Source organism: Oncorhynchus kisutch, linkage group LG20 (genome assembly GCF_002021735.2).
Source record: "Oncorhynchus kisutch isolate 150728-3 linkage group LG20, Okis_V2, whole genome shotgun sequence".
NCBI lineage: Eukaryota > Metazoa > Chordata > Actinopteri > Salmoniformes > Salmonidae > Oncorhynchus > Oncorhynchus kisutch.
The window spans coordinates 2,321,143-2,334,673 of record NC_034193.2 but is presented as its reverse complement, the minus strand read 5'-3'; the positions used below and the strand labels follow the sequence as shown (position 1 = coordinate 2,334,673).

Genomic DNA, 13,531 nt, shown 5'->3' with positions numbered 1-13,531 from the left:
AGAGAGACCGAGTTAATCGTTAGATCCTTCCAGGGCCTTGAAGCACAGAGTAGATACGTTCCCCAGCTATGTGGTCCACTTGAACGCGCCAGCCTCTCCCGCCAGCATTCTCCCGCCGGCCGACGGCCATCGTTCTCCGGCCGGCCGATGGCCATCGTTCTCCGGCCGATGGCCATCGTTCTCCGGCCGATGGCCATCGTTCAATGTGGACTGTTACACAGTATTCACTAACCTTAGCTACAGCACAGCGCACAGCCATGGAGCGGTCTGTGAGTAGGGAACGAGCGTTCTTATAGATGTCTCTATGGCAAGAGGCTGCTGCTCCACCAAGACCATTCAACACCTTCTGTAGACTGAGTAGAATCTCACTACGACCCTGGGACTGGAGACAGAGGGAGGAGGAGAGGGGAGGGATGAGAGAGAGGAGAGGGATGAGAGAGAGGGGAGATATGAGAGAGGAGGGGATGAGAGGGATGAGAGAGGAGGAGGGGATGAGAGGGATGAGAGAGAGGAGGAGGGGATGAGACAGATGAGAGAGAGGAGGAGGAGGGGATGAGACAGATGAGAGAGAGGAGGAGGAGGGGATGAGACAGGAGGAGGGGATGAGAGGGGAGATATGATAGAGAGGAGGAGGGGATGAGAGAGGAGGAGGATTGGATGAGAGGGGAGGGATGAGACCGAGGAGGGGATGAGAGGGGAGGGATGAGAGAGGAGGAGGATTGGATGAGAGAGGAGGAGGATTGGATGAGGATTGGATGAGAGAGGAGGAGGATTGGATGAGAGGGGAGGGATGAGAGAGAGGAGGGGCGAGGAGAGTTGGAGAAATGGGGTGGCATTACATACAAGTCAATCGAAGTCTATCTATATTGTTGCCAAGATGAACTGTACATTGTTCTGAGCAACGATAGAGATACTCCTGGTGTTCCTAGAATGTATTTATTTATTTAATTAGGCAAGTCAGAATACCATAAGAAGCATTATGAGCTGCCAGGAAGCCCTTACCCCTGCTCTATAAAACCCAGGAAGCCCTTACCCCTGCTCTATAAAACCCAGGAAGCCCTTACCCCTGCTCTATAAAACCCAGGAAGCCCTTACCCCTGCTCTATAAAACCCAGGAAGCCCTTACCCCTGCTCTATAAAACCCAGGAAGCCCTTACCCCTGCTCTATAAAACCCAGGAAGCCCTTACCTCTGCTCTATAAAACCCAGGAAGCCCTTACCCCTGCTCTATAAAACCCAGGAAGCCCTTACCCCTGCTCTATAAAACCCAGGAAGCCCTTACCCCTGCTCTATAAAACCCAGGAAGCCCTTACCCCTGCTCTATAAAACCCAGGAAGCCCTTACCCCTGCTCTATAAAACCCAGGAAGCCCTTACCTCTGCAGTCTTCAGTGCTTTCAGCATGTTGGTGATGGTGTCGGGAAAGGAGCTTCCCAGCATCCTCCCCATCTTCTCATAGAAGGACCCAACACAGGCCACAGCAGCTCTGCAAAACAAACCACGATGAGCCGAACAGAGGGGTTCATTACCACTCAATTATAGACTGGAAGCTATTCTTTACCCACTCACATCTGGTCAGACAGACAATACCCGGGTCAGACAGACAGTACCCGGTCAGACAGACAGTACCCGGTCAGACAGACAGTAGTCTCCACTCTTCTGGGAAGGCTTTCCACTAGATGTAGGAACATTGCTGCAATAACAGCCTCCAGTCTTCTGGGAAGGCGTTCCACTAGATGTTGGAACATTGCTGCGGGGACTGATGTGTTGGTCATGATGCCTGGATCGCAGTGAGCTTTCAAATTCATCCCAAAGTTGTTCTATGGGGTTGAGGTCAGGGCTCTGTGCAGGCCAGTCAAGTTCTTCCACACCGATCTCGACAAACCATTTCTGTATGGACCTCGCTATGTGCACGGGGGCAGTGTCATGCTGAAACAGGAAAGGGCTTACCCAAACTGTTAACACAAAGTTGGAAGCACAGAATCATCTAGAATGTCATTGAATGCTGTAGCGTTAAGATTTCCCTTCACTGGAACTAAGGGGCCTGAACCATGAAAAACAGCCCCAGACCATTATTCCTCCTCCACTAAAATTTACAGTTGGCACTATGCAATCGGGCAGGTAGCGTTCTCCTGGCATCTACCAAACCCAGATTCATCCATCGGACTGCCAGATGGTGAAGCGTGATTTATCACTCCAGAGAACGTGTTTCCACTGATCCAGAGTCCAATGGTGGGGATCTTTACACCACTCCAGCTGACGCTTGGCATTGTGCATGGTGATCTTAGACTTGTGTGCAGCTGCTCGGCCATGGAAACCATTTCATGATGATCCCGATGAACAGTTATTGTGCTGACGTTGCTTCCAGAGGTAGTTAGGAACTGTAGTGAGTGTTGCAACTGAGGACAGTCGATTTTTACACGCTACATTCTGTGAGCTTGTGTGGCCTACCACTTCACGGCTGAGACGTTGTTGCTCCTAGAGGTTTTCACAATAACAGCACTTACAGTTGACCAGGGCAGCTCTAGCAGGGCAGAAATTTGACAAACTGACACGTTGAGCAGGTGGAATCCTATGACTGTGCCACGTTGAAAGTCACTGAGCTCTTCAGTAAGGCCATTCTACTGCCAATGTGTGTCTATGGAGATTGCATGGCTGTGTGCTCGATTTTATACACCCGTCAGCAACGGGTGTGGCTGAAATAACCGAATCCACTCATTTGAAGGGGTGTCCACATACTTTTGTTTGTATATAAAGTGCATTCGGAAAGTATTCAGACCCCTTGACTTTTTCAACATTTTGTTACGTTACAACCTTGTTAAAATGGATTAAATACAAAAACATCCTTAGCAATCTACACACACTACCCCATAATGACAAAGCAAACACAGATTCAGATTAAGACACTTTGGAAAATGTAATAAAATTTAAAAAACAGAAATAGTTTATTTACATAAGTATTCCAACACTTTGCTATGAGACTTGGAATTCAGCTCAGGTGCATCTTGTTTCCATTGATCATCCTCGAGATGTTTCTACAACTTGATTGGAGTCCACCTGTGGTACATTCAATTGATTGGACATGATTTGGAAAGGCACACACCTGTCATATATAAAGGTCCTACAGTTGACAGCATGTTAGAGTAAAAACCAAGCCATGAGGTCGAAGGAATTGTCCGTAGAGCTACGAGACAGGATTGTGTCAAGGCTCAGATCTGGGGGAAAGGAACAAAACATTTCTGCAGCATTGAAGGTCCCCAAGAACACAGTGGCCTCCGTCATTCTGCAGCATTGAAGGTCCCCAAGAACACAGTGGCCTCCGTCATTCTGCAGCATTGAAGGTCCCCAAGAACACAGTGGCCTCCGTCATTCTGAAATGGAAGAAGTTTGGAACCACCAAGACTCTTCCTAGAGCTGGCCGCCCGGCCAAACTGACCAATCAGGGGAGAAGGGCCTTGGTCAAGGAGGTGACCAAGAACCAGATGGTCACTCTGACAGAACTCCAGAGTTCATCAGCGGAGATGGGAGAACCATCCAGAAGGACAACCATCTCTGCAGCACTCCACCAATCAGGCCTTTATGGTAGAGTGGCCAGACAGAAGCCACTCCTCAGTAAAAGGCAGTATGACAGCTTGATGAAAACCTGCTCCAGAGCGCTCAGTACATCAGACTTGGGTGAAGGTTCACCTTCCAAAAGGACAATGCCCCTAAGCTGACAGGCCAAGACAACGCAGGAGTGTCTTCGGGACAAGTCTCTGCATGTCCTTGAGTGGCCCAGCCACACCCCGGACTTGAACCCGATCGAACATCTCTGGAGAGACCTGAAAATAGCTGTGCAGCGACGCTCCCCATTCAACCTGACAGACCTTGAGAGGAGAATAATGGGAGAAACTCCCCAAACAGGTTTGGCTTGTACCCAAGAAGACTCGAGGCTGTAATCGCTGCCAAATGTGCTCCAACAAAGTACTGAGTAAAAGGGTCTGAATACTTATGTAAATGTGATATTTAAGTGTTTTATTTGTAATACATTTGCAAAATTTACTAGAAACCTGTTTTTGATTTGTCATTATGGGGTATTGTGCAGTTTAAAAAAAAATCAATTTTAGAATAAGGCTGTAATGTAACAAAATGTGGAAAAAGTTAAGGGGTCTGAATACTTTCCAAATGCACTGTATGTATGTATGTATGTATGTATGTATGTATGTATGTATGTATGTATGTATGTATGTATGTATGTATGTATGTATGTATGTATGCATGCATGTATGTATGTATGTATGCATGCATGTATGTATGTATGTATGTATGTATGCATATATATAATGCTTAGACCTACATCTAATGCATAAATATATATGAATCTAAAAAGCTCACAGTTTGGTGGGGAGGTAAGTGGGCGTGTCATCCTTGCTCTTGATGATGTCGTTGCACTTGTCCAGTGTCTGGAAGACGGTGAAGGTGTCTCCTATGCTGTAGAGGGTAGCCAGGTTCTTCGCTAGCAGTTTCCTGGTGGGAGGGCCAGGGGCACTGCTGATCAACCCTGTCAGCTGCTCAACCAACTTCTTCTGCTTCTCCTTCACATCCACCTGGCAAGGGTGGAGGGGGAGGGATGGTGGAAGAGGGGAGGGGAGGAGGGAGGGGGAGGGGAGAGGGGCGGGGTGTGAGGGGAGAGGGGTGAGAGGGGAGGAGAGGGGTGGAAAGGGGTGAGGGGTGGTGGGAGAGGGAGGGGGGAGGGGGGCAGGGTGAGAGGGGTGGGGTGGGGAGGAGTGAGAGGGGAGGAGTGAGAGGGGAGGAGAGGGGTGAGGTGAGAGGGGAGGAGAGGGGAGGGGTGAGAGGGGAGGGGAGGGGTGGGGTGGGGTGAGAGGGGAGGGGTGGGGTGGGGTGGGAGGAGAGGGGAGGGGAGGGGAGGAGAGGGGAGGGGAGGGGAGGAGAGGGGAGGAGTGACAAACGTGTAGGTTGCAGATAGATTAAATCGAATAACACTGACAGCCCAGGTGTATGTGTGTGTGTGTAGTGTAACACAGGTGTATTGGCTAGCGTGAGTAAATTCGTCTCTCTGTCAACTCACCCTGTTTGCTGCCACTAGAACCTTGTCCAGGAAGCGAAGCCATTCGAAGATGAAGACGGGTCTCTTAGCCTCAGTGATCTGAGCTAGGGCTTCCTCGTTCAGAAGTAGACTGTGAGCCAACTCCATGGCGATAGTAATCCAGCTAGCGGTAGCTAATAGCCGATAGCACTTGGGTAAAGGGTCCTCTCCTTCAGCTCACAGAGCCCAATGATACAGCCTCCTCAACTCTGGAAATGTATTGGAGAGAGAGTATGTTCACAATGGTATTATATATCAGGCCGGATAGAGACCAAAGATAAACGTCAGAGCAAAGAGGATGTAACGGTAGCTAGCTAGCTACAAGCTAACGTTACAGAGTCAGAGGTGGTCGCACCTGCCAACTATATTGGCTAGTAGTTAGTGTTTACTAACACAAATATTAACTTGGTAACGTTACAATGCTTCATAGTACCGGACCGTTATGTAACCAACTAATTTAACTGATATCTGGCTAACTAACTACGTTTATAAAATGTTTGACTGACGTTGCAATGATAGAAGAGTGTTAGGAGCACAGCTAGTAAACATTAGCATTCAGGACACTTGCCACACAGCTTACTAGACCCAAATGAATGTCTAAAAAACTCACGATCAAACGCCTTACACGAACACATCTATTTCATACACTTAATCACAGACGTAAATATTGAGTAGGCTTTAATCAACCAAATAAACAGAAACAAACAACCTCGTCCTACCTGTTTTGTCGCCAAGATCATTGACGAATCATTTGCCGTCAACTGTGTCGATGATGTGTATAAACCATGATGAAAAGACAGGAGCGCTGTTTTGAAGTCACCCCGCAGCCATCTTGGTACTCTTCAATTAAACAAATATATTTTGGAAGCCATAGAAATGTATATATTAACGTCTACATTAGTTTTTGACACGTTTATTATATTACAGACACCTTAATATATCATTTAAAATGTGATTATGTCAGCTAAACAGAAATAAAAAAATACAAAACATATATGAAACATTTTCCTTAAAATATATATTTTAGAGAATACTAATGTTACTTTCCACACTAAAACAACTTAAATACATGTACATTTTGTTCTTGAAACATTTAATTAAAATGCTGTAGAATTCCATTCATTCCTACGGAGGACTGCTTCCTACTAGGGAGTACCAATATGGCCGACCGGAGGCTTCAAATCGACTCAGATATATTCAACTTTTCGAGGTACTCGGTCCTAGCCTATGAATGCAGCAATAACGTCAGAAAACCATAGGTTAAACACGTCATACGTCGTCGGGACTATGGTGGCACACAGTAGATTTATATTTGAACAAGAGTTGACCCTATTATGAAGAGATGTACTGCTTGGATTATTTACCTACGATATAAACCATTTGAAACATTTTTATGTCATTAAATATTTTGGCCAAATTTCATATTCCCAAATGTAAATCATTAAAAAAAATTAAAAAAATCTTACCTTACCAAAATAAATTTACAAATATTTTATCACAATTAAATACTGTACCAACAGTATATTTTAGGCTTTGTGTAATGAGTTAGCTCCGCCCCTGGCCCACTCACAGCCAACTGTCCTTTGTACATTTCTATGTCAGATTTTTTTCCCAAAATTGTATTTAGACGCGCAACATGTAAACGGAACCAATCAAATGTAAACGGAACCAATCGAATGTGCAGAGGTTCCAGGCGGAATCTTTTCGCGAAGGGAAAATGGTTGTCACTAGTTACTACAGCCACAAAGTCAAAATTGTCTGGCTATGTCGTAAACAAATATATAAAAACAAAAAATAGCTTTTTGGTCTTAATTGAAGGTTAGTGTTAGACATAAAGTCAGTAACTTGGTGTGTTTAAGGTTATGTTTAAAATGAGATTTTAAGAAGATTAATTGTAGAAATCGGCGGGGTTTAGCTGATTATGACATTGTAGATGTGGTAACTTAACTAACGTTAGTGACGACCGAGAAAAGGTGAAAGCCAGCTGAACAATAATAGTCCTACAATAGTTCACTTGTTTGGTTTTACAAGTCAATCATGGCTGAAGACGAAGATGATTATATGTCTGATGCCTTTCTCAGTCAAATGTGAGTTTTTTCCCCCTTCAGTTTCCGTACGGTGAGCAAATAAATTGTAACTAACGGCTACATCAGAGTGCGAGTTTGTGATGGTGGGTACCATTAGCTAGCTAGCTAGTTACTGGAACAATAGTTAACGTAGCTAATTAGCTAGCTACACAGATGAATAGGGGCCACGTTCGGTTGCCAAACGTTGCATATAGAAATGCAATTAATAAAGACGACATAATACCTTGGTCTCTTGCTTGGAATACATGTTGGAGAGGCAGATTTAGCTAACGAGCTAACTAGTCAAAGACATGCTGATTCATTTAAGTAGTAGTAGTAGTAGTAGTAGTAGTAGTAGTAATTGGCTGGATCAAAAGCCTGCACGTAGGGTTTCAGGTGACTGTCTCACCTCACATTTAGTTACACATTCCACAGAAGAATATTTAAAAAATATACTTTAGTGTCTATTGTCTGGTTATTACATGTGTGTTCCGTTTATAGCTAAGTTCTCAGTTTATGTGCAAGGTTCTCTCTGTGTCCCATCTCCCTGACAGACCAGATGTGAAGCCCGGTATCCCGATGGTGAAGCGTGTGAAGGAGGCCCTGAGGAAAGAGGTGCTTCACAAGGAGAAGAACGTTAAGAATCGCCAGAAGACTATTAAAGAGTTGGAGCAGGAGAGTAGAGAGATGGCACAGCATAGCACCATTAGCAACCAGAACAAGGGCTTTGCTCTGCTGCAGAAGATGGGCTACAAAGCTGGACAAGGCCTGGGGAAGCAGGGTTAGTCCTGTCCAGTTCAACTCAGAATGTATCATATTACTTCTTAACTGAATCAGTTCAACTCAGAAATAAATGCCTGACTTTAATGTATTCAGCTAGGAGTTAGGCCAGACATCACCATAACTAAGCCAGTCAGGTCTCTTTTAGTGACGGAGTTAGTACTGTAGCAAAGTCATGGGGTAGTCCAGAGTGGGACTTGAACCCAGCACTTTGGTACTGTCAACCCAACACCTTAGCAGTTCCGCTGAGAGATGTGAACCCTTGATGAGGTCACTGTGTTGGAATAAAGTTGTTACAATATGACGATCAGACCTGACATCACATGGTAGATTTTCTTCAAGTATTTATTCCCTCTTGCAGGGGCGGGAAGAGTCGAACCTATTCCATTAAATATCAAAACAGGTGAGAATTCATTTTTGTATCCAAAATGTAAGTAAATTCTAACCTACACATTGACAGTGTATACATTGTATGTATCAACATTACCTTTCTGAAGAGATGTAGCCTACCGAATTGCAATTAACACATTATCTCAAACATTACCTTTCTGAAGAGATGTAGCCTACCTAATGCAATTAACACATTCTCTAACAGTACCTTCCGAAGAGATGTAACCTACCTAATGCAATTAATACATTATCTCTAACATTACCTTCTGAAGAGATGTGGCCTACTTAATGCAATTAATACATTATCTCTAACATTACCTTCTGAGATGTAGCCTACCTAATGCAATTAATACATTATCTATAACATTACCTTTCTGAAGAGATGTAGCCAACCTAATGCAATTAACACATTATCTATAACATTACCGCCTGAAGAGATGTAGCCTACCTAATGCAATTAATACATTATCTCTAACATTACCTTTCTGAAGAGATGTAGCCAACCTAATGCAATTAACACATTATCTCTAACATTACCTTTCTGAATAGATGTAGCCTACCTAATGCAATTAATACATTATCTCTAACGTTACCTTCTGAAGAGATGTAGCCTACCTAATGCAATTAACACATTATCTCTAACATTACCTTTCTGAAGAGATGTAGCCTACCTAATGCAATTTACACATTATCTCTAACAGTACCTTCCGAAGAGATGTAGCCTACTTAATGCAATTAATACATTATCTCTAACATTACCTTCTGAAGAGATGTAGCCTACATAGTGCAATTAATACATTATATCTAACATTACCTTCTGAAGAGATGTAGCCTACCTAATGCAATTAATACATTATCTCTAACATTACCTTTCTGAAGAGATGTAGCCTACCTAATGCAATTTACACATTATCTCTAACAGTACCTTCCGAAGAGATGTAGTCTACTTAATGCAATTAATACATTATCTCTAACATTACCTTCTGAAGAGATGTAGCCTACCTAGTGCAATTAATACATTATATCTAACATTACCTTCTGAAGAGATGTAGCCTACCTAATGCAATTAATACATTATCTATAACATTACCTTCTGAAGAGATGTAGCCTACCTAATGCAATTAATACATTATCTCTAACATTACCTTCTGAAGAGATGTAACCTACCTAATGCAATTAATACATTATCTCTAACATTACCTTTCTGAAGAGATGTAGCCTACCTAATGCAATTAATACATAATCTCTAACATTACCTTCTGTTATTGAAATAGTTGTAAACATACTGCATCGTCCTGTGGTTCTGTATCACTCAGACAGAGGGGGCATCGGGATGGAGGGAGTGAAGAAGAGGAAAGCGGAGGAGGAACTTGAACATTACCGTCAGAAAGCCCGGGCCAAACAACAGAATGAGAAACAGTCCCTGGAGGACTTCAGGTAAAGACCTAGTCCCAGATGGCACCCTGTTCCCTATTGGCTCTGGTCTAATGGCACCCTATTGGCTCTGGTCTAATGGCTCCCTATTGGCTGTGGTCTAATGGCTCTCTATTGGCTCTGGTCTAATGGCTCTGGTCTAATGGCACCCTATTGGCTCTGGTCTAATGGCTCCCTATTGGCTGTGGTCTAATGGCTCTCTATTGGCTCTGGTCTAATGGCACCTATTCCCTATTGGCTCTGGTCTAATGGCTCCCTATTGGCTCTGGTCTAATGGCACCCTATTGGCTCTGGTCTAATGGCACCTATTCCCTATTGGCTCTGGTCTAATGGCTCCCTATTGGCTCTGGTCTAATGGCACCTATTCCCTATTGGCTCTGGTCTAATGGCACCCTATTCCCTATTGGCTCATGTCTAATGGCGCCCTATTCCCTATTGGCTCTGGTCTAATGGCACCATATTGGCTCTGGTCTAATGGCACCCTATTCCCTATTGGCTCTGGTCTAATGGCACCCTATTCCCTATTGGCTCTGGTCTAACGGCACCCTATACCCTATTGGCTCTGGTCTAATGGCACCCTATTCTCTATTGGCTCTGGTCTAATGGCACCCTATACCCTATTGGCTCTGGTCTAATGGCACCCTATTCTCTATTGGCTCTGGTCTAATGGCACCTTATTCCCTATTGGATCTGGTCTAATCGCACCCTATTCCCTATTGGCTTTGGTCTAATGGCACCCTATTCCCTATTGGCTCATGTCTAATGGCACCTTATTCCCTATTGGCTGTGGTCTTATGGCACCCTATTCCCTATTGACTCTGGTCTAATGGCACCCTATTCCCTATTGGCTTTGGTCTAATGGCACCCTATTCCCTATTGGCTCCGGTCTATTGGCACCCTACTCCCTATTGGCTCTGGTCTAATGGCACCCTATTCTCTATTGGCTCTGGTCTAATGGCACCCTATTCCCTATTGGCTCTGGTCTAATGGCACCCTATTCTCTATTGGCTCTGGTCTAATGGCACCCTATTCCCTATTGGCTTTGGTCAAATGGCACCCTATTCCCTATTGGCTTTGGTCAAATGGCACCAGTCAGGTGCTGGTCAAATGTGTACGTGTGTTCTAATGCTGTGTACGTGTGTTCTAATGCTGTGTACGTGTGTTCTAATGCTGTGTACGTGTGTTCTAATGCTGTGTACGTGTGTTCTAATGCTGTGTACGTGTGTTCTAATGCTGTGTACGTGTGTTCTAATGCTGTGTACGTGTGTTCTAATGCTGTGTACGTGTGTGTTCTAATGCTGTGTGCGTGTGTTCTAATGCTGTGTGCGTGTGTTCTAATGCTGTGTGTGTGCGTGTGTTCTAATGCTGTGTGTGTGTGTGTGTTCTAATGCTGTGTACGTGTGTTCTAATGCTGTGTACGTGTGTTCTAATGCTGTGTGTGTGTGTTCTAATGCTGTGTACGTGTGTTCTAATGCTGTGTACGTGTGTTCTAATGCTGTGTACGTGTCTTCTAATGCTGTGTACGTGTGTTCTAATGCTGTGTGCGTGTGTTCTACATCAGAGTGAGGATGAGGACAGAGAGGGAAGAGCAAAGGATTGAGGGGGACCTCAGGAGGAGTCAGAAAGCCTGTGAGCAGCTGGACAGTCAGAAGGTTAGACACACACACACACACACACACACACACAGTCTTTTATCTGCAAAAAGTCAATTTGGTGGAAACACACCTCTGGTGGAAAATGTGTGGATTTTACCTGAAAATCTGTTGCCAATTGCATTGAAACCTAGCTAGTCACAAAATCTATTGACAAGAAGAAGACAGGGCCTTTTATGTTTAACTCTGACTATACTGAATACTCTCCTTTTGAATTCCAGGGTGTCCCGGTGCCCAGGGAAGACTGGTACTGGCCTAAACTGGTTGTTGAGGAAGAGGAAGACAAGGTGGTGGAGGAGGATGAGGAAGAGGAAGACAAGGTGGTGGAGGATGAGGAGGAAGAGGAAGACAAGGTGGTGGAGGAGGATGAGTTAACTGTTAGTACATTTCATTTGAATATGATAGAAGCTTCAGGAAAGAGACTAAAGATATGGCCAGTTAAAGAATAGATGTTTTAATTGCGTGACACAGTAGGGTTGAATTAAGAATAGATGTTTTAATGGCGTGACACAGTAGGGTTGAATTAAGAATAGATGTTTTAATGGCGTGACACAGTAGGGTTGAATTAAGAATAGATGTTTTAATGGCGTGACACAGTAGGGTTGAATTAAGAATAGATGTTTTAATGGCGTGACACAGTAGGGTTGAATTAAGAATAGATGTTTTAATGGCGTGACACAGTAGGGTTGAATTAAGAAGAGACGTTTTAATGGCATGACACAGTAGGATTGAATTAAGAATAGATGTTTTAATGGCGTGACACAGTAGGGTTGAATTAAGAAGAGACGTTTTAATGGCATGACACAGTAGGGTTGAATTAAGAATAGACGTTTTAATGGCATGACACACTAGGGTTGAATTAAGAATAGACGTTTTAATGGCATGACACAGTAGGGTTGAATTAAGAATAGACGTTTTAATGGCATGACACACTAGGGTTGAATTAAGAATAGACGTTTTAATGGCATGACACAGTAGGGTTGAATTAAGAATAGATGTTTTAATGGCATGACACAGTAGGGTTGAATTAAGAATAGACGTTTTAATGGCATGACACAGTAGGGTTGAATTAAGAAGAGACGTTTTAATGGCATGACACACTAGGGTTGAATTAAGAATAGACGTTTTAATGGCATGACACACTAGGGTTGAATTAAGAATAGACGTTTTAATGGCATGACACAGTAGGGTTGAATTAAGAATAGACGTTTTAATGGCATGACACAGTAGGGTTGAATTAAGAATAGACGTTTTAATGGCATGACACAGTAGGGTTGAATTAAGAATAGATGTTTTAATGGCATGACACAGTAGGGTTGAATTAAGAATAGACGTTTTAATGGCATGACACACTAGGGTTGAATTAAGAATAGATGTTTTAATGGCATGACACACTAGGGTTGAATTAAGAAGAGATGAAAGAATAAATTGAATCTAGATTATTATTTTGAAGTTTCTCCTGTGACAACCCTGTTTTCCTGATCTTTTCTAGTCACTGGACAAGCTACAAATTCTGACATCATATTTAAGAGGGGTCCATTTTTACTGCATGTGGTGTGGCACCGCTTACAATGGTAAGAATTGAATCCTCCTCGCTTAAATAAAAACATCCCTGGCCATTGTAAGACATTGAATAGCACTTTACACGGTTTGTGACCTACAGATGAGGAGGATCTGTGCTCTAATTGCCCTGGAGACGCAGCTGTAGACCACGATGACTGAACCACTGCAGAATAATCACCAGAAGAGACTGGAGTCATCGGCCAGTCGGATTCGTTAACATACGGGGATAAATGAATGGGATCGGAGGCCGTATGTATGAATGTACCGATCTGTAGGATTTTTCTCTTTAGAGCACAATGAATAAGGTTACGTGAACAGGGAGGGACTGATCCTAGATCAGTCAGAGAGAGTCGGGTGATGGATATAACAGCTGCCCCTGTATGATATATAAATATAGGTGAGTTTTGACCTATAAAGTGTTCATTTGTATTATTTATTATGTAGACAGGACATTTGATGTATTTTCATCCTGAACATGTTATATCTTTTGTTTTTTTTGTTTAATAAATTAAAACATTTTTTTATATGATTCAGAAACCATGAATTAAAAAGATTATAATCTG

The 13,531-nt window shown here is 43.4% G+C and overlaps 2 protein-coding genes across 2 annotated transcripts in view; one reads left to right on the top strand and one right to left on the bottom strand.

Annotated features, from left to right (window-relative positions):
• heatr5b (HEAT repeat containing 5B) overlaps nucleotides 1–5,908 on the bottom strand; it is a 106,886-nt gene extending 100,978 nt beyond the window's left edge. Inside the window, 5 exon segments of the mRNA XM_031798997.1 lie at nucleotides 233–382; nucleotides 1,375–1,483; nucleotides 4,372–4,583; nucleotides 5,066–5,292; nucleotides 5,803–5,908. Of these exon segments, the coding sequence (XP_031654857.1) occupies nucleotides 233–382; nucleotides 1,375–1,483; nucleotides 4,372–4,583; nucleotides 5,066–5,191 (597 nt within the window). The 5' untranslated portion in view covers nucleotides 5,192–5,292; nucleotides 5,803–5,908.
• Nucleotides 5,909–6,799: 891 nt separating this feature from the next.
• On the top strand, nucleotides 6,800–13,531 carry gpatch11 (G patch domain containing 11). Its single transcript, XM_031799763.1, has 8 exons — nucleotides 6,800–7,170; nucleotides 7,704–7,930; nucleotides 8,291–8,332; nucleotides 9,636–9,756; nucleotides 11,315–11,405; nucleotides 11,627–11,782; nucleotides 12,898–12,979; nucleotides 13,069–13,531. Exons 1-8 carry the CDS (start codon nucleotides 7,121–7,123, stop codon nucleotides 13,125–13,127), a joined length of 828 nt encoding a protein of 275 aa, XP_031655623.1. The 5' UTR covers nucleotides 6,800–7,120; the 3' UTR covers nucleotides 13,128–13,531.

What these genes read in the sequence shown, in the direction of transcription:
- gpatch11 (XM_031799763.1), top strand. Translation starts at nt 7,121, where the DNA reads ATGGCTGAAGACGAAGATGATTATATGTCTGATGCCTTTCTCAGTCAA. An exon ending in AGCAGCTGGACAGTCAGAAG is followed by an intron (nt 11,406 to 11,626) that starts GTTAGACACACA and finishes TTTGAATTCCAG; the next exon opens with GGTGTCCCGGTGCCCAGGGA. An exon ending in TGGAGGAGGATGAGTTAACT is followed by an intron (nt 11,783 to 12,897) that starts GTTAGTACATTT and finishes GATCTTTTCTAG; the next exon opens with TCACTGGACAAGCTACAAAT.